Source organism: Seriola dumerili, unplaced genomic scaffold (assembly GCF_002260705.1).
Source record: "Seriola dumerili isolate Sdu_G_001 unplaced genomic scaffold, Sdu_1.0 BDQW01000068.1, whole genome shotgun sequence".
Classification (NCBI taxonomy): domain Eukaryota; kingdom Metazoa; phylum Chordata; class Actinopteri; order Carangiformes; family Carangidae; genus Seriola; species Seriola dumerili.
This window is the reverse complement of record NW_019174323.1, coordinates 9,989,822-10,016,872: the sequence shown is the minus strand read 5'-3', so window position 1 is coordinate 10,016,872 and position 27,051 is coordinate 9,989,822. Positions and strand designations below refer to the sequence as shown.

General features: G+C 41.4%; 1 protein-coding gene across 1 annotated transcript in view; it reads right to left on the bottom strand.

The window, feature by feature from the left end:
- LOC111220344 (pro-neuregulin-3, membrane-bound isoform-like) overlaps nucleotides 1-9,633 on the bottom strand; it is a 179,351-nt gene extending 169,718 nt beyond the window's left edge. Inside the window, exon 1 of the mRNA XM_022743403.1 lies at nucleotides 8,790-9,633. Within this exon, the coding sequence (XP_022599124.1) occupies nucleotides 8,790-9,633 (844 nt within the window). The remainder of the gene's footprint in view (nucleotides 1-8,789) is intronic.
- Nucleotides 9,634-27,051: the final 17,418 nt, after the last annotated feature.

Sequence of the window (27,051 nt, the reverse complement as noted above, 5' to 3'; positions counted from 1 at the left end):
GAGTGAATGAATGGATGCCTAGGGTTTTGTGGATTAGAACCAGGCCAATTACTGAGTACCCAATTCCTGAGAAGGAAAAAAAAAAAAAAAAAAAAAAAAAACAGCACTGTGGCAGACTTGTGGGTAAGTAGGCATGACAGCATGTGATTAAAATGAGTGAGTTAGCGAGTACTCCCCCAGCACACAGACATCACCACCACCACTAAACCCAGTCTTTAAAATTGTTCTCTACTCTCCATTTCTTCCAATTTGAAAAGATATAAAGTGGGGGAGTCGTGTTCAGAGACAATAATGATCCCACTGTTTACTTTCAATTAGGATTATTTCTTTCCTTAGGCGAAGAACACCTTTATTTCTCTGTGGAAACATTAGTAACCATTAACTCTGTGGGGGGTTGGGGCTTTTTGCCACATTTATGAAAAGAGATTAAGAAAAAAAAGAGCAGAATTTAAATCCAGAAGTTTAACCGATTTGGAATCCAGGGACTTTTAATAAAATGAAAGGTCACTTAGGTCGGTTATGACTGTTGGTGCCTTTGCCTGAGAAAGGCAGCCCATGGAGACATGCCGTACAGTAAAATCCTATACCATGGTCCTGCCATTAGACCATCAAGCGTGGGACATCTCAAGCACTTTATAAAGGGAAGTTTCATCAATTATTCACACTTCCGGCAACACACATTCCACATGTTTGTCTTCCCATACATTAATATTTCAGCCTGCTACCACCCCGCTCTACCTTTTCTTCTTTCTGCCACCTCCCGGTGGACATTTTGTCTACGTAAATCACACAGTGGCATTAAGAATCCCTAAGATGGCCACAGTCGGTACTTACAGTGGGCAACCCTCTCCTCCGCCAATCTACCAGTCCCCTGACTGCTGCCTGAGGGCCAAATGTCATTTAAAATCATCAGGTAAACTTCACAAGATATCCATTACAGCAACGATACAATGTTAGTTTTACTGGTAGGCTTGTAAATGCATACATTACAGGGAATGTAATGGACACCGACCTCGTAATTTTAGACATAATTGGTAGGATAATGAATCATATTTCAAACTGGGCAGCAGGTGAATTAGAATAAAAGGTATTCGGTCATGTTTTTCTCATGTGACAAGCTTCCTGGCGTCAAGAAACACAGGGAGAGAGAAGCTGATGACTTTTTTTTTGCTTGAGCCAAATTCCCTCAGGAACCATGTGGTCTCAGGCCTTTTAGCACCTCCCCTCCCAACAAGCTCTGTGTACTTTAGGTTATAGAAGGTTAAGGTTACGGATAGGGGTAGGGTTAGGGCCATGGTTGCGGTTAGGGTCAGCCAATTTGACTGAAAGGAGGTGGGATATGTACACACCCTGAGAGGAAGTGTTGCCTAAGAGGCTCAAGTCATGGATCAAATGTCCCTTGTGTGAGGCAGGACGGCATGCAACAACCAGCGAGTGCTCCAGTCTCGGGTGTTTCACGGTAGGCTCTGTACTGGACCGCGAGGCCAACATGACATATTTCTGTAGCAGTTTCACCTTTGTGTGTCCAAACCATTCGCACATTGCTCATGTTTGCCTGTCGGTGCCGGATTTGTTTCTCTCTCACGCTCTCGAACGTGGTATGCGATGTGATAATAAATACTGGACACAGAGCAGGAAACTACTGAGACTGCTGTAACAAACAAACCAATATTTTCATTCTTGACTTATCTGGACTTTGTTTTCTCAATTAATAAATTATTCATTTTATATATATATATAAAAAAATAAAAGTGCCCATGTATAATTTCCAGATTGAATACAGATTGCTTGTTGCAGCCAATCAAAACCTAAATTGACTATCAAATATGAAAAATAAAAAACAATGAATCCTCCACTTTGAGACTGTGGAACCAGAGAATGGTTGACATTTTCGCTTGAAAAATAATTAACTGATTATTAAAATAGTTGCACATTAATTTCCTGTTGGGAGACTTATCAATTCAGCTTTACAAAAGTAGAAATGTTTGTGTGATACAGGCCTTCTTCATTATCTTTATGCCCAAAACATAGCACAATATTCCATGGACAGTCACACACACACACACACACACACACACACCTGTGGTACCACGAAATGTATAATATACTACACTGATAACCTCCACTGATTTGCATAGCCTGCTGATTTAGTTCTGTACAGGATATATCATGCAGACATTGAGGTGACAGGATTGAAGTGAAATACTTAAAAAAATTCAAATATGGATAATACCTCGAAGGCAATCTGCATAAAAATGAGAACTAATAATAGAAGGGGAAGAATGGTCTGACGTCTATATGCCTTTACCTTGCAGCAGGATCCTTACTTCTGGAGCGTGCTCTCCTGGTTTTTGACAGTCCTAATAAATTCTTTTTTCTTTTGTATCCAACACACCCTATTTCTGTCCTTGTGCTGTCTCTCTCTCTCCTTCTCTCACAGCCATCCTTACTCAAGGCTCTCTCCCTCCCTCTTCCTTATTGATTCTGCGAGGTTCAGTGGGTAGAGCACGGCACTAGCAATGGAAAGGGCATGGGATCAATTCCCAGAAAATTTCAAGCATTCACTGGGCTGTCACTCCAGGATAATTTGTCTGCAGGCTTACCCCACTGAATACACTGATGTATTCTGCTTTGTAATTGGTGCCCATCAGTGTCAAGTGTCTCTGCGAGCTAGATGTTCAGGGTCATCACTGCAGAATACTGCAGTTTCATTAATTGGAGAGTGCAAAGAATGTACTCATCTTTTACTTTACTGATGAATCTCAGCTATGCTTATTTAATCATCATGTCAATCATCAATCAATCATGTTTTTTTGTTTTTTTTTAAATTGGTTTAACAACCAAAGGCTTGTTGTTTTTAGATTGTATAAGTGCATTTGTGCACAATAGAAACACTAATGGAAGGCAGTTGGCACAAAAAGAAGAAAGAGTCCATGTACTGTAGCATGTCTGAAGGCATGGGCTTTTGCTAATGCCTCCCACAGTAATGCTAATATGAATAATTTCTATTTCTGGTATCTTAGCATTCATGCAAGCCCTTAATGAATACTGAAATAACTCCCCATTTACTTTTAATAATTAAGCTTCTTTAAAACCACTTAAATGGGAACTTGATGTGCAGTGGCCACCATGGACAGACAATTTCACATCAGGTGTTTCCCAAGAGCAAAACAGTAGTAAACATTGTGACCAGCATCACCAAGAAGGAAAAAAAACAAGCCACTGAAAGCATTAGTCGGTATGTTGACTGCACCATCACACTGCTCTTCTGAGGCTTACAGCAGCAACAAGGCTGTCTGACTACTGTAGCTCTGCGAGTCACATGCTGACACCAAGACAAAAAAACAGTTTGGGCTTAAATATTCCTTAATAACTTTAAGCCTAAAATGATAGCAGCTGAGGCATAAGAGCTCGCCTCCCAACTAGGAGGATATTTGTAAATCGGTGCAGCTGCGCAATCACACTGTGCAGAAGCAGCCCTGCTTGGGCCAGCCTCAACGAACAAGCAGAGCATGTCTCAGGAGAGACAGAGGGGCCTCAGAGGCAGCCTGGCAAATCTGAGCCTGACCTCCCTGGAGAGAGAGAGAGAGAGGCAAACTGGATTTATATCTTTGTTTTTAATCCCCCTTACACGCTTCACTGGTCCTACAGTAGTATTTTGTGCAGGCTTCATGTATAGTCAGGAAAAAAAAAATTACAGGGGCTTGCGTGTCAGGAAAAACATCCATTTCTGTTCTTTTTTTTCTGTGACATCAGAGACATTGTCTGTGTCACTCTGCTGTGTTTTCCTGTCTGAAAGAAAAAAATCAGCTGTGGCACAATATCTGACTGGGCTTTTGAATTCATAACTGTATGATGCCAGCATGTTATTCAGACTGAAATGCCATTTCGTTACCACCCCAGTATTCAGTTTGACACTGTTAAGCTGTTTTCTGTTTGGGAGGGAGTTTATTTTGCACTAACCAATCTCAGTGACTATTTATCCATCTGCCAACATCGTTTTTAGGCAACACAGACTCTGGCTAAGAAAAGTCAGCGTGCCATTTATCATGCTAATCAAAGCTGTTTATGCTAAATTATTGTATAGGATAAAGAAGTGGTGACAAACTTAACAATTCTGTTGCCTGCAGACCGTGAAGAAAACCCTCTGAACAGACAGTTCCAACATGTTGGACCAACTATAAGCACTGCATCCTCCCGATTCATTTCCTCAAGTGCCAAAGGAGCCAGCTGATAAATTAAACCCATTGGGAAAGCAGCAACAACACTTTTTCATCCTTTTTCTTTTTTTTTATGCCGTAAGTGCACAGCTGTTCTGATTTAATAGCTGTTGTTTCAGTCAGTTGATTTACAGCAGCCTTGATAGCTGTGTCACTTTCCTTGTATTCTGTTAGGTGACATTCCCAAAATGAGTCCCACCCATAAAAGGCTCTGACTGACTCGGTTTGTTTTACCCCCCAACTGGGGAAACAGCCTTTGAATCAGTTAAAGAGCAACACCAGACCTTTGAATTTAAATGTGGCTGGCAATTCACAAGTCTGGAATCAGGCTAGTGGGATGTGCAGGGAATTACAACAACGCTTTACTAAGGAAGATTTCTTACAGCCGAGGAGAGAGTGTGATGGGCCGCGAGCCAACACAGCGTCCCATGGTTTCCCAACAGGCATTCATTGTGCACCGCTCCATTCGTCTGTTATTTCCCTACTTCTGAGCCAATGGGGCTTGCATGTAGAGAGTAGAGTCAGATACATAATAGCCTCAAATACAGAAAACCAGATGATAGATTCATGAGTAGGGGCACACATATGCTACATGCTTGTCTTTGTGTTCACAAGTGTGCCAGTTTTTCTGCATGTGCCCATATGCTCATGAATGCGAGCTGAGGAGGTAACGTATAAAAGAGGACTGAAAGCACAAAAGCAAAGTAAAAATAGACGGTGGAATACAATGACACCGAGAGCAGACACAATAACCATGGGGAAAGAGGGAGAGAGGGGGAGAGAGAGGGGGAAAAAAAGAAGACAAAAGGAGTAGGTAAAATATGTCATTATCCCCAACGGACAGAGCTTGTCTTTCTTCCAGGACACAGAGATTCATTTAGCTCTTCACCAAGCTGCAGGAGCAATAGCAATGAGCAGAGAGGGGGAAAAAAGTCATGTTACTGCCTCCTATATGCAGTCCAAATTATCTAAAACCCAAGACCGCACCTGAAGCCATGTTTTGCAGAGCGTTTCATCATCAGCAGAGACGTTTTCTGTGTATCATTACACTTTAAATACGCTGCATTGCTCAACTCTACATTGTATTACAGTAAGCTCGATACAAGCAAGCTTTAGACGAGGCTGCACTGCCGCACCTCTGGAGTTAGCTTCATAAAAGGCTGAGTGTTGCCCTCAAGAATACAGTGTTAGTGTTGTGCATATAATATAAATGCTGTACACAAGGGTTATGAAATACATATTAGCAGCACAGGAGTGGTGAGAAAGTAATATCAAGTAAAGAGGATGCTTTATTATTCTAACCCATAGCAACAGTGTCAAAACTAGCCACAGGGTAGAATAACATAGCAACATGAAGCCATCAAACACACAATGGGGCCTTGATTTGACAGAATACAATAAGCAATAGCAGTGGTAGGAATCTGCAGTGAACTCGGAGCGTTCATTTCCAGCCATAGAAACTTTAGTGTTGTTTGAATTCTATGCAAATTATTCACGAATACTGAAAGTGATAATGTATGATAATTTAATGGTCTGTTTTATAAATCAATGGATTTACAGCTGCAGTTATGAACAAGAGGAACTGTCACAAAGTAACTAAACTTGATTTCTGCCACAAACATCGAATAATACTTGGAACAATAAACTTAGTCATCAATGAACACACTGCATTCATGCACAGACCCTGGGCCATTAGAATAGACAGTGTTTGAGTGAGACCCTCAGCAAAATATCAAAGTACAAAGAGATGCCTCAACAAAACATCAAATTGTTGAAATGTCATCTGAAAACGCCACATCCTGTCAGACATAATGTTAATGATATATATCATGTACACTGTGTTAAGTATATATGAAGTGAGTATTGCGGTGTCAGAGTTGACATTCCCTGCAAAAAGAGAACTTTTTCTCCTTAAAGTTCCTTAAAGATCTTAAAGGAAAATCCCCTTACTAAACTGGCACGCCATGACAGTTATCAACATCTTTTATACATTGTTAACAACAACTTTAATACTGCTATAACTTTCTAGTGAGGCTGTTAACTATGACATTACTCATTGCTTTGAAGATGTCAATGGTCTTTTACAAGTAGCAGCAGACAGGTGCAGAATCACAGAATTGGTTTCTACAAATATCGCTGTTTTTGCAGGAAGGTGTTTATGACTGACATTGACGTCATCAGTTATTACCAGTGCTTACCATAGAGCGGTCACAGTTCTAGCTGCCATGGTGATGTTTTTAACAAACACAAAAGAGGATGAGAGTTTACAGCTTTCATTAGGGTTTCTAGATTCAAGGTTCAAAGGGTCCAGGAATTTTCTTTTGTGGATTTCATTTAAACATGACGACACAGAGTTTACTAAAAAATGTCCCCATTGATTTAAAAATCACCGAGCATAGCGAGATGTGTTTTGGTGTCTGTGAAATGCCTGACAGATATTCATTAGACACAGGGATAACGATTCAACAAGTGAGCCAAAATGTCAGGCCACTCTGCATGATGTCAACATGTAGGCTGGAGACCTATCAAAAACATCAGCTGCCCATGAAATTTATTTGTCCATCTGAAGGCTTTTATTAACCGAGGGCAGTTTTACTAAGTATGCTTTAGCTTTTGAGGCCAGCGCCCTTTTATAGTATACAGTACAAACAGATGCTTCCTGATGTTCACACAAGGGGGCTGCCCGGTTTGGCAGCTTTCAGCTGTTTAGCAGCTCTTTGTTGAGTGACGTAATTGACTCTGGAGCAGAGGATTAAGCTGCAGGAGGAGTCTGAGGATAATCTATGGGCATTTCTATACGTCTGTACTTCTGTCACCATCAGTGTTGCTGGCTGAATTCAGGCTGATCACAGCCCATGTTCTCCTTCAGTTGGGGAAACTAGAAAGTTATTTTCTCCACAACCATGCAGCTGCCAACAGAGTACAGATGGTTCAATATCTAATGTCCAACCAGCTATGCTGAAAATATTTTTGCCCTGAGGTAAAGAAGAAGAAAATGATGTCACTTGATCACTGTTTGCTTGCGGAATCGATGCCATTGACGCATCCAGCAGATAAACGAGAGGATGTACTCAACCGGAACCATTGTCCAAACATATGATCCACACCAGAAATGCGAGGAAATGGTTTCAGCTTTCATTTTAATGTTTTGCCACTGCCCTCTAGAGCACTTTGCTGAAAAGAAAAGAACTTTCATAATTCGCTCCCATGGTAAATCCATTTCGCCCATATTTTAGCTGTGATATGTTGATCACAGTACTTGTTTGTCACTGGAGCCTTTGCCTTTTTAGTAACCTAAGGTGAATATGCAACATAACTGAGATGACTGTGAGCCAAAAGGGAGTACTAAATCAAAGCTGCAAATGCAATGTTATGTTCCAACACAACAGAGCACCCCGAGTTTGAGAAAAATAAATAAATTCCACGTCGTCATATCCAGTCATTGCTCATGATTACACTCGCATCCTGCCCCGCCCACATCTGAAAAAAATACCTTGTGATGTTAAAAACATGTCCCTTGTGGAATGAATAATCAGGAAGCCTTCCTTCTTTACACAATGCTAAATATGCAAAATTCACAGCTCCCCTGCTTTATACCCTCTATCTCCCTCAAGCCTTTCCCTCACTTAGCCCACTCCATCTGCCATCTCTCTACTCACAGCTCCCACTCTTCATTCTCCTGCTTTGTTATGCTTCCCGCATTCTCTTCCTCCCTTCGCCATCCTCCTCAGCTTTATGTTGTTTTTCAAAGCATTTTCCCCCCTTTTTCCCCCCCTATATCCTACCTCGTCTATTTCCACTTGTCCTATCCACCCTCTGCTCCCTATATCTATTTTCCCCTCTGAGCCTCCTCGTTTTCTCTCTCTCCCTCTCTCCCTCTCCCTGCAGTGTGAAAGCGGTACCTGCGACACTCTGCTCCAAGTATCCTCTCATCTAAATGGGATGTGTGGCCTTGCTATATCTGATTCCTCTAGACAGGGGGTGAGAGCTAACCTTTCTCCCACTTCGACACCTTACCAGCGCTTGTTATTTGTTTTCATAACACAAACATGCCATCCTTGGTCACAGCACACATCACATAGCTTTAACATCCCAACTCCAACAGACAAAACAAACTAAATTCTACTAGATGGAACCATGCCTTTTAATGGTACTTAAACTAGTGTGTGAAAAAAACTCCTCCGGAGGTAAGATTCATATCGGATTAATGCACAAGTAAAAGATAAAGACGAGAGGGGTGAAAATACTGAGAATATCCCCTGATATCTCTCTGTGCTAATGAATACGATTAATGTTAAGCTGCCGGAGTATCCACTTTCCATGTAGATATAAAGAGAAATCATTTATATTCTCAGACCATGAGTCATATCAAAGCACTTTTTTTTTTACCCAGGCATACAGTTATATTTGATAACTGGTAGCTATAGTGACATACTATTATTATTGCCATGAAGGCCCAGAAAAGAGCTCTTATGATACACTCATCTCAAGTTCCACAGATAACCTCACACAACTGCAATCACTCATACAACTCCATACCTCCGACTCCAACCAAGAAAATGGACTTACGTGTTCGGAAGCGGTGGTGTGGGCGTGTGGCGGGGCCCTTGCCTGGGCGCCCGTGATTCCAGCGTGACGTGGGTTTGACCGGAGCTGCCGGCTGAGAGGTGGTCGGCTGCACCTTGGCGGTGTTCTTTACAGTAGCGGTAGTTGAAGTGGATGCTGTGGTGGTGATGGTAGCAGAAGTCTGTCCTGGCTTTGGGTTGGCAGCTCCGTTTTGTCCATTTCCAGCACTGCCTCCTTTTCTAACTGTGCTGCGAGGGGTGACCTCCTTACCGCTGAGTGGTGGGGTGAGTCGGGTGGCGCGAGTGGTGGAGGTGGTAACCACAGTACCACTAGTGCGGCTGCTAACACGATTGTGAAGGTGTGGGGCACGGTTGCCATCTCCATTGACAGTGCTGCCATTGGCTGAGTGGTTTGCTGACGGCCCTGATCGAGTTCTTGGTGCTGGGGCAGTACCATCCGCAGCTAGCGGCGTGGTAGTAGACACCATTGCTGTGGTAGAGGCAGCTGAAGTAGTGGTGGCGGTGGAAATGTCGGGCCCCTTGGGCATGGCACTGGGTTTGGAGAGAAATATAGGGTCCTGTCCAATGCTACCTTTAGGATCCACCAGATCAGTGGGGATATAGTCTTGGACAGATCCCACCACAATCCATTTCAGCAGCATGAGACTGAGTCCCAGTCCCACAAAGCCCATTACCAGGGGCACGGCACACAGCCAGGTCTGCTGGCGAGGCCACACAGCACAAGGGCCACAACGAAGAGGGCCCGGGGCTCGGGGAGATGCCTGTTCAGCCCCTGGCTCCTCCAGCGTCATCGCTGCTAGAGTGCTCGCACCAGAGCGCTCACTCATCCTGCTGGAGCTTTTCGTCTCTTAGGGTGTTCAGGAGGTCAAACAGGTGGCCAAATGACACAAGGGCATACACGAGGAAGGGGATGTGGTGCCAAAGAAATGCTGGGCATCTTAAGTAAGTACCCACACAACGTCTAGCCTATATATCTATATGCACAAATGTAAAACATGAACTTATGCTCAAGCACAAGCAGACACAATCATTCACAGTCACGTACTACTAATTAAAAGCTGGCACAGCACTTAAATGCATACACAAGCAATATAACCTACACTCCCTCTGGCGGACAACAAACCAAGCATACCCATGCGTACACACACACACACACGCACACACGCACACAATCACACACGCACACAAATATGCACAAGAATATCTACACACTTCCACAGGAGCACACAGGTTATGGACAGGTGAGAGAGCGAAGCGAGGGGGCGCCTCACTGTAGTTCAGCGCTAACGAAGCGATGATAAATCCCAGGATGCTTCACTCCCTTGTTAAAAAAAAAAGCCGACGCAAAAAAAAAAAAAAAAAAAGAAAAAAAAAAACGGAGAAGGATATCGATCCGCTGCTTGGTGAGCTTCAGACTGGAGCTGTAAATCCATGTGCGTGTGAGCGTGCGTACATCAACAACCCAGGCTACGGCAGCACCCTTCTCCACTCTCAATTGCTTGATTATCGGCCGCATAAGGTCCTTAAAATACAAACCACTGCTTGTTCCTTTATTCCGTTATTCTCTTAGGTTTCAGTTGAGTTAATTTGACCTTTTATACGCACATCTGAGAGCTTCCTTTTCCTCTCGCAGGTGTCTTTGTCTGCTACTTCAAGTTTGCCTCTAACAGCCCTTAGTTCTCCATGCCCGGCCACCCTTTCAGTCGCTCCAGCTGTCGGTAATCCAGTGGCGAGAAAGCCGGTGAAAGCCGCCGAAACTGAAAACGAGGCAGGGCAGAGGAGGGGGGTGGGGGAATCTGATTTGATCTGCCAATGAGATGGGGTGGTGCTGGTGTCCGGAGTAGCGGGGCTAAATCCAACTGATCCAGGTCCGACCACCCGACTCTGATTTCCCGGGAGTGACAGCCCGTGTGTCTCCAGAGCTGTCTGCCTGCAGTCCGTCACTATGATAATAGATCCGGCATTTGGTGGGAGAAGAAGAAGAAGCAGAAGAAGAGGAAAAAGGGAGCCTCAACCATTCGTTTACCTTCGCTGCATTCCCACAGTGGTGCAAGCAGCAGAAAGGGAGATGGAGAGAAGAGAGAGGATGGAGGGAGGAGGGGTAGGGAGGGGGCTGCTGCTCTGAAAAAATGATGCGGCGGCTGTTCTTGGAGGCTGCAGACTAGGGAGAGACAGAGAGAGAGAGAGAGGAAGAGAGAGGAGGTAGGAATTGGGCTTGCTCAATCCGCGGTGAGTGATGTGGGTTTCACGGCTCCTATCCCATCCGGCGCTCTCCCCCGGTTCACCGCCGTCCTCAATACTCCAAAGGGACGACTAGTGACTGCCCCATGTCTCCCCCCCATCACCACCACCCCAACCCACCCAGACTCCACAGCTGTAGGTGTGCGCTGACTCCTTCATCAGCAACAGCAACAACAACAACAACAAAAAGACAGAATGTTTTTTCTGGTGGGTAGAAATGGGAAGGTAGTGAGAAAACAAGAGAGAGCATATATGCGTGTTGGCTAAGCTCTGCAGCAGATGCAGATAGGAGGCAGAAGGAGGAGGCGGCAGCAACAGCAGCGCACGCCACACACACACACGCACACACGGCGTGGAGATGAGAGGCGCTGCCATAGACACACCCCAGGGAGCGGTGAGATGGGAGGTTGGGAGGGTGGGAGGGAGGGAGGCAGAGGAGGAGAAGGAGGGAGGCGCCACCCCGATGTCTTCCACCAGCGGCACACAAGAGCAAACAAACCAAACACCAGGCTCATAATTTATGGGTGAGTTAGAGCACTACTTCAACTTGATACCTCCGTGGGCAGTAGATGAATCCCTTTTTTCTTTTTTTTTTTTACAGTTCACAAGGGACAGTGGCACTTTAGGCACACGGCCAAGCAGGTTTTATGGGAAGCACCACTTACTGATATCAGAATATGAGTGAAAACCCCTCTGCAGGTACAGTACAATCAGCTCATTTAATTTGCCAGATTTGGCATTTGGTTTATATTTCTAAAAAAAAAAAAAGCCTGCAACATAGCAACCAGGCATGGATAAGGTCACAATATGACGTAAATCCAGGTTAAAGCCATTACTGCTTATTGGTTTCCCATTTTAAATGCATATTCATCTCAAATGAGATTTGAACTGTGCTAAATATGGTACAATTCAGAGTGTCTCATATTTTCTATATTCATGCATCACTGCTACAGCTTTGATCATGCAGGTGGAAAAAATGCAATAGCTGTAACTTGCAACATCAATTTCCTACTTGCTGTCATATTCTGCACATGAGAGACACATCAGCGCCGTTACATTATAAAAGGCAGACTTCTCAGTTTTCCACGATTAAATTGTTGTAATTCCATTTAAGTAGCTGTTTTTAAACATGTCAGAGGTATTAAAGGGCTAATCACACATTTAGATGTCTCTACAACTGACAAGTGTATCCAATTTTCTCAAACTGGCACCGAGTTCAGCCTCCTCTGCTGCGTGTAGAGGAAGACCCAGAAGTTGACAAATGCAGACACATACTCTAGTTTCTCATTCATCGTTGCTTCAGGATAAGTAGGGTTGTGGCATTATTTAAGGCTGCCACCTGCTTCTTTAGAACACGATTGATTCTTTTTAACAATGAAACGAGAGTAGTCGACGAGTTCAAGAAAATCATTTGTCATTGAAAATGTGGGTGGATATATACTGTAATAATAATTCTTGAAAATTGATGTCTATTATGTGTGTGCCTTGGTGTGAGGATGAAAGAAAAGTGAGGGTGAGCGAAAGGGAGGCAAGGCAGAGGGGGGAGAAAAAAAAAAAACAGGTAGGAGAGTAGAATGAGGAAAATGTCTGGTGTTTTTTTTTTCCCACGCGACTTATATAAGCATCTGCAACACACAGTTCATGATCCAAAAACCCCACAATCACTCCTACAAAATCCCAAACAACATCATTCATTACTGTCTAAACTGCTTATGGCTCATGGCAAAAATTTAGATCCATTTCAAACTCCTCACATTCCCCAAATGACTCCATAATTATGCCATTTTGAATGCATTGTTTTCACAATAACAATTTGCATTACCCTGAGGTTGGTTTCTCAATTGATTTTCATAAATAATAGAAAATGACTGACACAACTGCTGCACTGTGATATCTCTGTGCTTATTCATATTTCTGTATACTGTAGATCACGTCTTTTATTATCAGCTTCGCTAATGCGTATGATGAGTCTGACTGCATTGTTTACTGTTTTAGGAATAGAGGTAATGTCCTGCTCTGAAGATGCCTTTGAACTTGACAGGCTGTCGACAGTCATTCCCTCCCAGGAATTCGCTGTGCTCCTTTTAGCCCTCCACAAGCATTTGAAGATTCTCAAGAAAAAAAAATATATTTGAGGGCTTCCAGCAGAGGAAGTTATCCAAATCATTGGAAATGTTTGTTTCAATTGTGTAACTTTGTTTTTTGTTTTTTTGAATAAGGGGTTAGGATGGAAAGTTTTTATGAGATTTGCTCTAGAGTATAAATGCTTCTCAAATAACAAAATAAAAAGACAATGGAATTTTACATTTACATTCAGCAAGGGGAAACACTTCAGAATCCTGTTTGTAGGTTTTGTTGCCTGTTGTTTGTTTCTAACCAAATCAGTCTTGTTTGAAAAGTGAACAAATATATAAAACAGCATTCGTAGCTATAGTAACCATGTATCACACAGTAGATGTTTGCAAAACAAAATTTTGACCATCAAATTACACTACAGTAATAGAATACCAGAAATGAAATCCTTATTTAGATAAAAAAAATTGTTCCTTTGGGTTTCGCTGGGTGGGGGGTGGGGTGAGAGGGGGGGTGATTCAGGCACCAAGCTCATTCACCTGTTGCTATGGTTCAATTTCCTTCATATTATGGTCTGTGACTGGGTTAGGTACCCATAACATCCCATATTCCCAAATGGGGAGTGGGGAATTCTCTATTGCTGTCTAGAGGGAGCCATTAAAGTCACTGCCCTTGATCAATGCCCATTGGTGTCAGTTAGTTCATCTCTTTGCTATCTCACTTATCCTGGTCCTGGAGGGTTGTCACCAGGAGGAGATCTCATTTCATCTGGTCCACTCCCCTGGGTGTCTCCTGGTCCGATGATATTTATGGCTTTATGGACTGTTGGGCAGCTGCATCAGTTTTCTATTGTCACAGTATTTGTGTCTAAAACCTCTCCAGGAGGCCTCCCATGGTCTGCTTTCCACTCCAAAGTTCTCAGCTAGACCAGTGTGTCTCCAGAGCATGAAGAAGTATATGAGGTCTTCAGTAAGTAATGATTGATTTCTTGCCCTCTGCATCCACCACTGCATGACTCCACTATCAGCCTGTCTCCACCCTAAAGGCAAATGAAATTGAAGAACATATCCAAAAACCTGCTGGGGTGTGGTTCTTTTCCTCACCTACCTCACTTTGTGGGCATAAACGATTGCAACCATACGCTATTGCTGTATTGATTATTACCCCCCCCCCCGTATAATATTAAAAATCAATGTCTTCTCCCACTACCGGTGTCTGCATTTGACTATCTCCAGGGAGCCACTGTTTACCGAGACAGATCAGCACAATTCCCCTGGATCTGTACCCTTGTGCACATCCAGGGAGAGACACATCACTCCTATTGTCAGCATGGCAAATGCTAGTATTTGTGTTCTTGGTCCTCATCCAGGCATATTCCCAGAACAAGTACGAGCATGTTCAGCATCTGTCCAGTGCGCAAAAGACAATTGGACAACAACTATCCCTCAAGTCAGAATAGAGGAAATAATCTTTTACTGTTGTGTCTCTTTCCTGTGATACATCAAGGCTTCCTGCATGTGTGTTGAGCTAGAAAAGGTGAATGCTGTCCTGGATTGGCCCCAATCCAACTCTGTCAAACAGGATTAGCGCTTAATAAGGTTCACCAGCTTCTACCAGTGGTTCAGTGGGAAGCTTATTACTATTGCTCCCCCTATAAATGCATTTGCTAAGATCCCTACATGAACTCTAGAAGCAGACAAAGCCCTCACTGAGCCCATGGATCATTATTTAGGGAATTCTTAGTTGGTTCCACTTCGTTTCGGGTCTTCCTTTGATGGGAAATATCATGCTGCTAATTGTGAATAGCTTGTCCTCAGTTGCCAACTTCCAGTCTCCTCATGCATGGAATATCATCTCTGTGCTGGTCCTCAGTTCATCTCATTCCTGGTTCTATTCTCTAGGTGCCACTGCATTTTGGCCCTCAATTCTCAGTTAAATGAGGAGATGGAGAGGGTTAATCAGGAGAAACCACGTTGGTCGCACTGCCTGGTTGCATCCAATCCATCCACTTGGAAATCCAAGCTCTTGTGGGATCAATGCACCTGCAAATACCCTGCAGGTCTTGTTCACAGGGCAGTCTCCATTTGAATGTCAGATGGGATACCTGCCAGAGCAGAACCTAGAAGCGGAGGCGCCTGCTGCACAGGAGAGCAGGGGAGGGGATCTTGTTAGGCAATGTCTATTTCTGAAGAAGGGACCAGAGTTGCTCTACTGACTGCCAGATCCACACTTGCTTTACAGACAAACCAGTGAGGCAGACAGGGGTTATGGTAATTTACTTCACTTGTGTGTCAATATAATAACAGTGAGCAAGCAAGATCAGGACTGAATCCTCTCTCTATACTTTTCATTGATGTATTCTTGTGACCTTAAGAACATCAAGGGCTGCTGAGGGGCAGGGGATGTTCATGGGCAGACTAGTTCTGAAATAGGTGAAATTAACATCTCGCCATAGCCAAAGCCTTTCCCAACAGACAAATTTGCTTTGTTTGTAAGTACAATATAGCATTGTAAATATTTAGTGCAAGTAGTATATATTAATAAATGTATTTTCAACTGGTGTTAAAATTTATTTTCTTATCAAACTACATGCTCTTAAAAACTGCTCAGTCTGGCGGAAAAAAAACCCAAAAACCTGTACACACGAGGCTCCTGAAGCCTGTTTCATCGCAGAACCATAATTTGATACAGAGTACTGTCCATGGTGCTGATTCTGGAGTAACTGCAGAAGCTGTCTAAGCCACACAACAGGCTATCCACCTATTGTAAAAGTACACTATTCATTTCCACATTTTTGCTCATCACTCCTGAACTGCAGTGTGTAAAACCTTGTTATTCAGCCTAAAAATTTTTGAATTTCCTCCTTGACCCATGTCCTTGTTTTCCACCGAAATTTCATTGGGATTTTCTGAATAGTTTCTGAGATATTCTGTGAGCTATCAGACAAACAAATGGGATGAAAACATAACCTCTTAGGCAAACATAATGATACTCAAAGTAATCACGGGTAACTTGCCCAACAGAAGAAGAGTGTGAACTCGAAGACTCCTTTATTTAAGGCAAAACAGACAGGTAAAGAAAACAGATTAAAAACCCATCACAGAAATCATGCAATTTCAGAGTTTTTACTGAGTAACAAATGATTAACAAAAGTCATTGCTAATGAACACCTCCATAAGGTAATACGCGCCCTCAAGAAGCATATTTCTTAATTAGACTAATTATATTACATTTTATTGACGCATGAATGTTTTCATATAGTGATTAAAAACAATATCAACATTATCATGCCACCATAATAACAATAGAATTGCTTTAGGCATCAAAGTTCTTTACAAATGCATTTCGAAAAGTTAGTCTGGAGCTATCTTATCACTGGGGTGCAGCAGGCGGACAATATTACAGATGTAGCAGTAATTAAATCATCAGTCCCCAACTAGAAACATAACAGAAATTAGCCATGTCTATTCCATATTGTTGAGGCAGCCAAGTCATAAGCTTACAAATGGGATCAGCTGTTCTCAGCTGTTGTTGCCAAAAGCAGTGGACTTCCAACATGGCCGCCAGAGGGCACATTGCATCAATCAGTTATTAGGCTTCTTCTCCACTCCTGAGCCAGGGAGGGGGGGGGTCATTTGGTTACCCCAGCTGGGGACAGTCTCGCTCATGCACTACAACCTATGCTTTCAATTTGCCTGTGTCAACTGTGATATGTTTTGCTCGTACTGAAATTCAACTCTGTCTACAGAGCAGCTATTTGGCTTTTGCCGGAGAGGATGGATCTTTATTCGAGCTGGACATGTCTGTATTACCAGCATAGCAATGACTGACTAGATTGACAACGGGACTTAACAGAGGTTCTCCTTTATGCTTGGTATTTGTCTGACCATGCATCAATGACAACATATTCTTACCAAGGTTAAAAAACAACATAGTTCTGCTCTGAATGAGTCGTACCATGATTGATGTGATTTCTCTTTGCCATAGCAATGACCACACACCCACAAACATTACAAAGAAAACAACAACGACAGATCAATGATGTTTCACTCATACAGAATCAGGACAAAAGATGGTTTTCCATTCAGTATTTCATTCAAAAATCCACCTGCTTTTGCATTTTTACAAATTCATTCTTGGGTTTGCCTGAATAAATTGTCAATGTCAAACAGAATCATTCAATTATAGTCAAGTGAAGAGCCTCCCATACATTTTTAATTTCAGTTTAAGTACAGGTACATGTGTTTTTCTTCTTACATCTGTGATGTTCATCCCAGTGTCCTTCACAGATCATTTGTTTGCTTTAACGCCTTAAACAGCCAATACTTTGACTCTCTTTACTTGATTAGCCACCAGTTTCACACCCACAAACACTAAGCTGACCTCCAATGACTTATTGATGAGTGCTCTATCTGCTACCATTTTGTGTCTTATTCAAAGGGTGGTCCTGTCTCTGGGGAACATAATCATTGGACGGTAAATCTCTGTTAAACTGTGAGACAGCTATATTTCCTAGAGTTAGTATTAGCCTCTGTCCTCTGCTGTTTTCCTACTACCTTTATCTTACCCCATTGTTAATGGAAAGAGCAATTTCCAACACAATATTTTACTTTGATACCAAGGGGCTTTAAATCAAATGCTTCCAAATCTCCTGAGTCACAGTTACAAATAAATACCCATGTTAAAGAATAACTCCTCCAGAGGCTTGTGTGAAATCTTTCACCATTTTAGAATAAGAACAAAAAACTGAATCTAATATGTTATATTCATGCAGCAGATGATGTCATGATATAGATGTCATGACAATCAATAGTTGATGGCAAAATTCTGAAAGCATGCTAGTACTTTCTTTTTCTACAGTAATGTAAGATGTAAAGTTGGCATAGATGTAATTGATACTGGAGATGCAATTCTTCAGGGACTGAAGGAGGGGGGGTATAATAACCCTATGTGTTCTAGTCTGACGTCAAACACAAAGGGAAGAAGAAGAAGAAGGAAGACACATTAAACAATAACAAGTAATTGTTTGATCTGTAATTAACAAAAGGTGACAACTGCATGTGCAGACACAACCACAACTTATGGGGAAGCAAAACCGTATGAGCATACTTAGTGTTTGAGGCAGATCACCAGGGACAAGCTATGGGCTATAACCGTAAGGCTATAACATTTTCAAATAAATATTTATACACCATTGGTCTGTCACCATGTTAGTCAATTTAAACTACTGTTTGCACACTGGCTATGTGGAGGGGGGTGTGTGTGCGTGCGCATGTTTGTGTGTGTCTTAGCACACTGTGTGTGCAGAAGCCTCAGTTGTTTTCTACTTTTTCCAGTTTGGAGTCTAAGACTAACCCATTTCAGTGGTTCATATTGGTACCAAGTATTAAATATCTGGTACTGTGACATCCCTACAGATGACCATTAAAAAACCTGGTTTACTGTTGAAAGTACAACATTAAAGTCCCATTAATTCAAGCTTCAGGACAGCGCCATACAAATATGTTGAGTCTTTTTTCCCTTTTCCTGTGAGAATAATTTGGGAAACACTAACCTTTATGTTTTATTCAAACCCCTGCTTAATAATGCATGGTATACTGCGTGATTAGATAGTGTGTTTGGTGTGTGTGTGGGTGTTTCATGGTTTCTTTTTTTTTTTTTTTTTTTTTTTTTTTTTTTTNATTGGCGTGAGGAAGTAGCCCCCTGACCAGTGTCACATCCTGACGAAATAATGAGAAAAACACATGGACTGAAGGGAAGGAGAGAGGTCTGCTGCATATAACTAGTCTGACACAATTTTAAAAAAATGGGTTTGACCCAGTTTGGTCAAAGTGAGGAAACATTGGATTACATGACACAAGACACTCAAAGAGCTGAACATCAACATAAAGAAATCATTCACTAACTCTTTGTCAAACATACACTGTTGAACATTCAAAGTATTTCAAGTCATGAAGTGACTGAACAAATTAGTCATTTAAGACAAACAACATGGAAATCTGATCTGTACTGTCCATGCTCCTAGCAATGACCAGTGGCCATAACAGAACTGCAACAGATGTCCTTATTGCAGAAGACTGATGTGGTTAAATGTGACTGTCTGAATGCAACACACAGAGCAGCACCATAGCCTCATTCATGATGACATCACTGCACTAAAATGTTGTGTCTTTATGATGTGAATTAAGCATCAGACAAAAGTGAAAGTTAATCTGCACAAAATGTGAAGAAAACATATTTAAATGTTCTTCTTGCTTGTTGTCACGGAGCAATTTCATATCCTCTTGTACTGTACTACAGCCAACTTAGCGGCTCTGTTTGACTGTACTTAGGCCAGCATAGTCAGGGGATCATCACATTAAGTAAGATCCATCCTGCACCAAATTTCATGGAAACCAATCCAATCATTACTGAGATATCATCAGTCTGGGCCAAGTAGATTATAAAATTCAATCTGTAAATTACTGGAAAAAATGTAGACAAGTTACAATGCTGTCCAATTCCTCTCAGACATGTCTGAGGGAAATTTTGTGATATTAAAAACTAAATTCTCACTATAATATTCAGTGTCCAGTGATTTCAAACTTTCTCAAACTTTTTTGAAGTACTCCAAAATCTCAGTGATTCAATACAAATTAAACTAGCAGTTATTTCACACCTTCAATAAGCAATTAGCATTTTGAAAGTGATATCATTAGCACTTAAAGAAAGGTGAGACCCAAATATATAATTGAACAGGTAAATGTGAATCCTTTTTTTTTGTGACAGAAAAAAAGTTCAATTGAATAGTTAAAAATCTACTGTAAGATTTGTACTGTAAGCAAACACGGTTTCACTTTTGAATGAACAATTTTTTTTATACAAACAGTATCATAACAGTACATGTTTCTAACTTTTCAACACCTCAGACTGTCAAAGACACCTCTCCCACAGTGACACACACACACACAAAGAATTTGTCCTTGTAATCCTCCTGCACATATCTCCACACAGCGAAGCTGCGTTACGCTGCTTCTGAAGGTCTACCGATTTGCTGATTCAAAGTGACATTTCACACATACAATCTCCTACCTGGTTCACAGTGTGTCTCAAGGGATGCCTTCCCCCAGTGTGCGTCACCTGTCCTCCTACATTAGAGCCTGTCATGTCACTTATGCTGCAGCAGTGATACACACCATGGCAATAACCTGGAGAGATATGGACTTCAGTTTACTATGTGGGAGCAAAGTCCTCTTTGAACCAAAAGTTAAGTATTAAAGAAACAATAACCTGAAACCAGGACTAATGGATGGACTAATCAATTAATCAATCAATCCTTTTATGTCTGCGTTATCAGACAAAACTTCACACATATACAACAAAATCTTCACAAGTTCATTGACTGTGGCAAAAAATATATTTAAAAAAATCAAACAATTTAATCATCTGGATCCAGTTGCACAAATAGTTGATAAATCATGACACTGAATTATTTCCCAGTCCTAAATTACCTCTAATAAGTCACATACAAAAACATTGTATCATGTTTTATATATGAGCAGAGGCAGTGAGAGACTTGAACCTCCCTTTTAATCAGTGTAACACAGTTTAGACCATCTGAGCCCCCAGTTGTCTGATGCTCATCATTAGTTGATTGGCACATCTAAGTATTACATCTGCAGTACATTGGCAGCGTCAGTATTAATACATAGCCAATGTGGATTCTGTCGTGAGTGTAATAATGTGTGATTACGCATGCTGAGATTCTCCTACAAGTCTTGATAAGCGTCAGTTTGACATAAAAGCACACATGCAGCGGGAGACAAGTGAAATGTGAGTCATTCTTTTCCTGCAGTTACAGTATATCTGAAATTGTTTGTATTAGCAACATCGCTCGCTGACACAAAAGTAACAGATTTAACAGGCAGATTTGAACTGAACAAAAACCATGGGCATATCTTAATGATGGATATGTTCAAAAATTGTATTAGTAACATTATACAGCATGGAAGTTAATTCTTAACCTTGGAAATAGTAGTTGACAAAAAAAAAAAAAAAAATCCACTCGCTAGCTTTTCTTCAATTGTATCTCATGGTCTTTCTCAGAAGGTGGACTTTGACCAGTTGTCATAGAGAAAGCTTAGTTGTTATCATATGAAAACAGCCTTGGAAAAGTCAATAAGTGGCCCTTGAGTTTGGATTTTTCTTTTGTTTGTAAAAATAAGATTCTTAAAAAGGTGAGCCTACAAAACAAAAAAGTGCTTTTCAGATTAATTCATCTGAAAAAATAAAATTATTAAATTCAGTGGGCATCAGGGCAATGTAATTTCCTGCTGAAAATCCCTTTACCTTCTGTTTGTCTTCCTTTTGCCTTACTGCACTCAAGTGGAAACATAATCAATGCAAAGTACATGATGCTTGTGGTGAGAAAAACGTTCTCCAAACAAGCTGGAGGACAATAGCACAGGCGGAAGGAAAACTGGCACCCTGGTAATAGCATTTTCTGCTGTCAAACTGTCACATACAACATTACTGACACAGGGCCTACCTACTTCCTATCTTGCTCTGATAGGGTGGGGATGACAGGCAGCAAGCTAATTTGTTCAGCACTGTGTATCTGAAAAGTGTGGAATCGCAGGGAAACGGCCAAGTGAATAAAATGGCAAAAAGGCGCTTGTCATAAGTTGGATTTGAACATTGCAGTGCCTCCATTCAAAGACCGGAATCCCTCAGATCAGTCAGCCAACGGGATGTGTGCAGGGAAACAAAAGATGCACCAAACAAAAAGATATATAACTCAAACTTATGATGCTAAAGAATTCAGGCTCCTCGCTGTTGATATCAACACTGCTGACGCCCCCTCCCCCCATACATACACATGGACACACATTCTAATGAGTTTTTTTTTCCCTCTTCTTCTTCTTCTTCTTCTTTCAGTAATGATCAAACAACTTCCTGCTGCAACTCCTCGCATGGATAGGAATTCAAAGTTGTCATGTCAGGTAGACCTGCAAACGGTAAGGTGTGATCGCAATTCTGCACGTCTCAGGCTGGCCTTGATGTTCACTGTTGGTCCGTGTAAGAGATGTAGTGCTCACGGTAATCTTGTCAGTTTCACCTCTGATGGTATGCAGAGAGTCAATGGATGGCTCATCAGTGCATGATCAATGACATGGGAAACTGTTGAGTCATTTCATCACGGTGACATACTGCGGGTAATAATTTGAGAGCAGTCAAGATATCAATTTTCTCAGGACACACACACACACACACTGTATGGAGGTCCTTCGAGGTAACCCTCAGTGATGGCACAACTGAGATTTAGCTTAACTTAGCTTGATGCTGGGGCTAAACTGAGACAGCCTGTGTTTGTATTTTGCAACAGTTTGTGGTGGAATAGTATTCCTTTTTCCAGTTCAGGGAACAGAGGGGCCTTTTGATAGATGGTGCATGTGTGTAGGCAAAAAGGAAATGTGCGCACACACACACACACACACACACACACACACACACACACACACACACGTTTGCACGCACACATGCGCGTGCAGAGCGACAAAAAGAGACAGGAGCTTTTAGTGACTGAGGCACTCTGCTTTTCCAGGAATGCGCAGATGAAAACAGCACTTCAATGTTAACCTTGAAACATTGAGCAGTGCTGCCTTTAGAGTACGTGAGAACCCAGAAGGACCACAAAACAAATTATTGGACCTGCAGGCTGCAAGTAAAATGACCTCCCTTTCTGCCTCTTTATTTCCATGAGTAACCCTTCATAGTTTTTGTTGACAGAATATTAAAGAGGATGGTGAGAGAGGAGAGAAAAAGGGGTGTATTCATCACTCCATCTCCTAGTCAGAATTTATTTCCCTTGCTCTGTGGACCACTGCCCTCATGAATGACATCCAAGTAAACAGACTCGCACTTAAATTCCTGCATCGTGTGCATGCACAGTGTGGGGTGTCTTGCCATCAAAAGTACCATCTTTCACAAGAACATGTTTTCCCGCTATCAGGTTTATCAGTGGAAAAACACAGTGGTGTTTCCCATTGTTGCTGCAATCACTTCACCATTTCATTCAATCTCATTTTCTGGGTTACAGTAAATATGAAGATATTTCAGCTGATACTGCTAGATAAAAAAATAAAAATAAAAAAAAAAGTCTTGCCAGCATCCAGCAAAAATCACTACCACGCTTGAGCTACAAAGCAGCATGAGCTGTGACATCCAAAATATAAAAAAATCCATCTAACATTAATATGGTTTTTATTACAAAGATAAGAACGTGAGGTGGTCTGGAGGTAAAGTATTACCACTAAGTTAGAAAAGTTGAGGAGACAGCTGCTGCACAAAATACTGACGAGAAATGAGATATTCGGCTACTTTCACTTAAAGCGTTCCAAATTAAGCAGCTGCTGATATTTATGTCACAGAATATGCCATCAATCTGCAAGACTGAATTTAATAAGAATACCTGAAATTAAACAATTCACCTCCTTGATGTGCCGAGGGAGGAAAGACACATGCAAATATCTTAGTGGTGAAAGTAATCACAGTTTTAATTATTCTGTATGAGCATTTCCGCTTCTGATGTATTCTCTTATATTCTTCGTCATTCTTGTCTCAGATTTATTACACTGCAGTTTAGAATTGGTTTCATTTTCTTTTCAACCTGTGGAGTCAGATAGGGGCGTAAAACCTTAAAATCCCAGTTTATCATATTCCCTCAAAACTCGACCTATCAAAAAGCCAGACTTATCTTGTAAGTCTCCCACATCTCCTTGGCACGAGTTGTCATTCTCGGCCGAGTAGTTGACCCCGGGTTGGGCCTCGCTGCTCTGCTCCTCAAGCCTCCCCGAGGTATCTCTTGTCTGTGATTCACGTTCTTATCTCTTCAGTGCATACAGTGAGGTAGACCGCACAGACACAGGTCGCAGGACCAATCGCATCCACACATCTGAGTGAATTATTCAAATTGCCAAGAGCCAAGAGGTGCATACGACCTTTTTCCTCTTACGTGAGAGGCTGGCTGGTCAGGCAGCAGTCACTGCAGATCAGACCGTCATTAAGATTGGACAAAAATGTAATTTGTTCTCATATCTGATTTCATTGTAATGGCTGTAATAGTGACTTGGTAATGACCTGGTGTCCGTCTTGCGCCGTGCGCAGCTTAAGTTAATGAAATCACAATGAGCAGCGGCTCATGTGTCCTAAAAGGATTACATAGATCATATTTATTCCTATGATTGTAATAAAGTGCATGTACGTGTGGAGGTGTTGACACAAGGCAGCAGAAAAAGACAGGCAACAGTAGCGCTGTCTGAACATCACAAATACCAGAGCTAAAGGTAACAGGGTGGAAATCAATTACATGGTTGGCTCACCTAATTGATATCCACCTCAGCATGAAGATAGATAGCACCCCGAGCAATATTAAGGCGGAAGCTTTAGCTGACTAGAGCGAACTATTGTACTAGTACTGCAAAATGGAACTAAATTATCTGTGAAAATGTAAAAAAAATAAATAAATAAATAAAAAATAAAAACAATAATTATTCTAATTTGAATATATTTTAAATAAAAGTGTATCTTCTGATTCAAGCTCAACCGGTCTGCTGAGGCAAATGTTACCAAGCTCAAAAAATACTTTATTTCAGTGAGTTATTTTTCATAATATTTAATAGTTTACAGTGGACCCTTCATCCTCAGCTGATGAATTGCACTGCTGCTGCAGTTACTATAAATGGTTCCAGGTTGTCACTCTGCCAAGTGTAGCAGAGAACAACGCAAACACTGCACAGTCACAGAAACTATAAATTTGCCTTAAATGAGGTAGATGTTTCCTCAGATTGGACAAGGAGCACTTTGACGCCAGCAGCATTTTTTCGCTGCTGATAGACAATCCTCATATTGAACCACAGAAAACATTATTTTCTGAGGACATAATTATCTGAGTTACAACTGCACTGAATACTTACCTATCTGCTTTTGTATTTCACTGATCTCTGCAAAGATGTCATTTACAATCATCATGCTGCAAATGTTCAAGTACTATCAAGTTTTGAGAGTGATCCTTAATTTCCATTTTCAATTGGAAGTTAATACTTACAGAGGCCATTTACTTCAAAGATAACAATCCCTATACAGGTATTCTGATATAAGAGATATAATAGTAATCAAGCAGCAAATTGCATCTTGCACACCTTAGGCCACTCGGTTTGCCGTTTTGCGAGTGCTGTCAAAGGCGTCATTCACAGGATGAAATCAAGGGAGCAGTTTGTGAAATCATGCATCACTAACAAATGATCAAAACACTTCCACAACTTGTCTTTCATACTTAAATTCCACCCACTAGTTTATCTGTAGAAGAGCCTAACCCATTACTGCGATTCAGGCATAAAGGTATAATTTTGTTATTTTCCTCATGCAGAGAATTCAAAGTGCAATCATCAAGGTGGGATTCTAAAGGCAAGCCCTCATTCACCCTCAAATTATGTAAGTGCTCAGACTTGACAGGAAAAAAAAAAAAAGACAGCGAGACGGTATCTGCAGCTTTTCTCACAGATAAGCACTTTCTCTGCTGTAAAGCTAAAAGTTGCTTTAAAACCTCTAGGTGAATGGGTGATACAGTCTCATTAGTTTTTAAATGACACTTTACAACCAATGACAGAAAGACACAATAGGGAAAAGAAGTAAAACTTTGATTAATACATGCTAATGTGGTTTTACACTTTTAAAAGTAAACTTAGGTGAGTTTCAGCCTCAGTGCTAATGAAACACCAGGCACAAGCAAAGATATTTTGATTTATTCATTTGTTGTTTCCAGCTGACTGGTTTTAAAATGAGAACCCTGTGAAAGGATCTTGTGGGTGTGAGGGATGTTTGAGCGATGTGTATATTTAAATGTAACACTAGTTATCTTCAGTATTACAGTACTGAAAACAATTACGTTGTGAGCAACCCTTTCCTACTTTTGCTCTTGTATACTAAGATACCACCCTCGAAACTCTTGACATCAACTATAAGCCTGTTGTGCCTGTAGTAACAGTTGCTTAGCAATAGGATAAACACGGAACATTTCCAGATCATTCCCCTCTTTTGCAGAGACTCTCATCCACGCCTTCATTACGTTCCAACTTGATAATTGTAATGTCCGTCTCCTTGGGGTTTAATAGACTACAGAATGTCCAGAATTCTGCAGCCACACATCTCTCCCACCGTTCAGCCACTGCACTGGCTCCCGGTCAAACACCACGGTCATTTTAAAGCACTACTTCTTGTTTACAAATCTCTTTATGGCTTGGCGCCTCCCTACCTACCTAATCTTCTCCATCCCTATACACCTACTCGATCAACACTTTCCTCTGATGCACATCTACTCTTCACTCCCCACTCCAGTCTCCATACGATGGTTGACAGGGCCTTCAGTGTAGCTGGCCCTAACCTCTGGAAAGCTCTCCCTCAGGGTCTGTGCCAGTGCACATCTGTGGCTTCTTTTATGTCACAACTGAAAACTCACCTAGTTAGATAGGCCTTTCAAGGTGCTTTGTGAAGTGCACAGTATGATTTCATGCTTATATTTATATATTTAATTGTTGCTGCTGTTGTTTTTTAATCTTACCTTGTCTTGTTGGATTTGTAAAGTGTCCCTGGGTGCCTTGAAAGGAGCTTATAACTAAAATGTATAATTATCATTGTTATTATTATTATTATTATTATTATTATTATTATTATTATGTGTGGCATTTAGCGAATGGTCAGTTGAGGATGTATCTGATGTATGTCTATAATTGACACACATGATGTATGTAGAATGCAAGAGGAATATTTTCTGCAAGCCTTTTGTTATTATACACATGGACATTAGATGCCATCTTAACTGGGGATGTAGCAACATTGTTCCTTGACATTTCAATGACTCAACGGTCTCATTTCCTTCATCATCATGTTGTTAA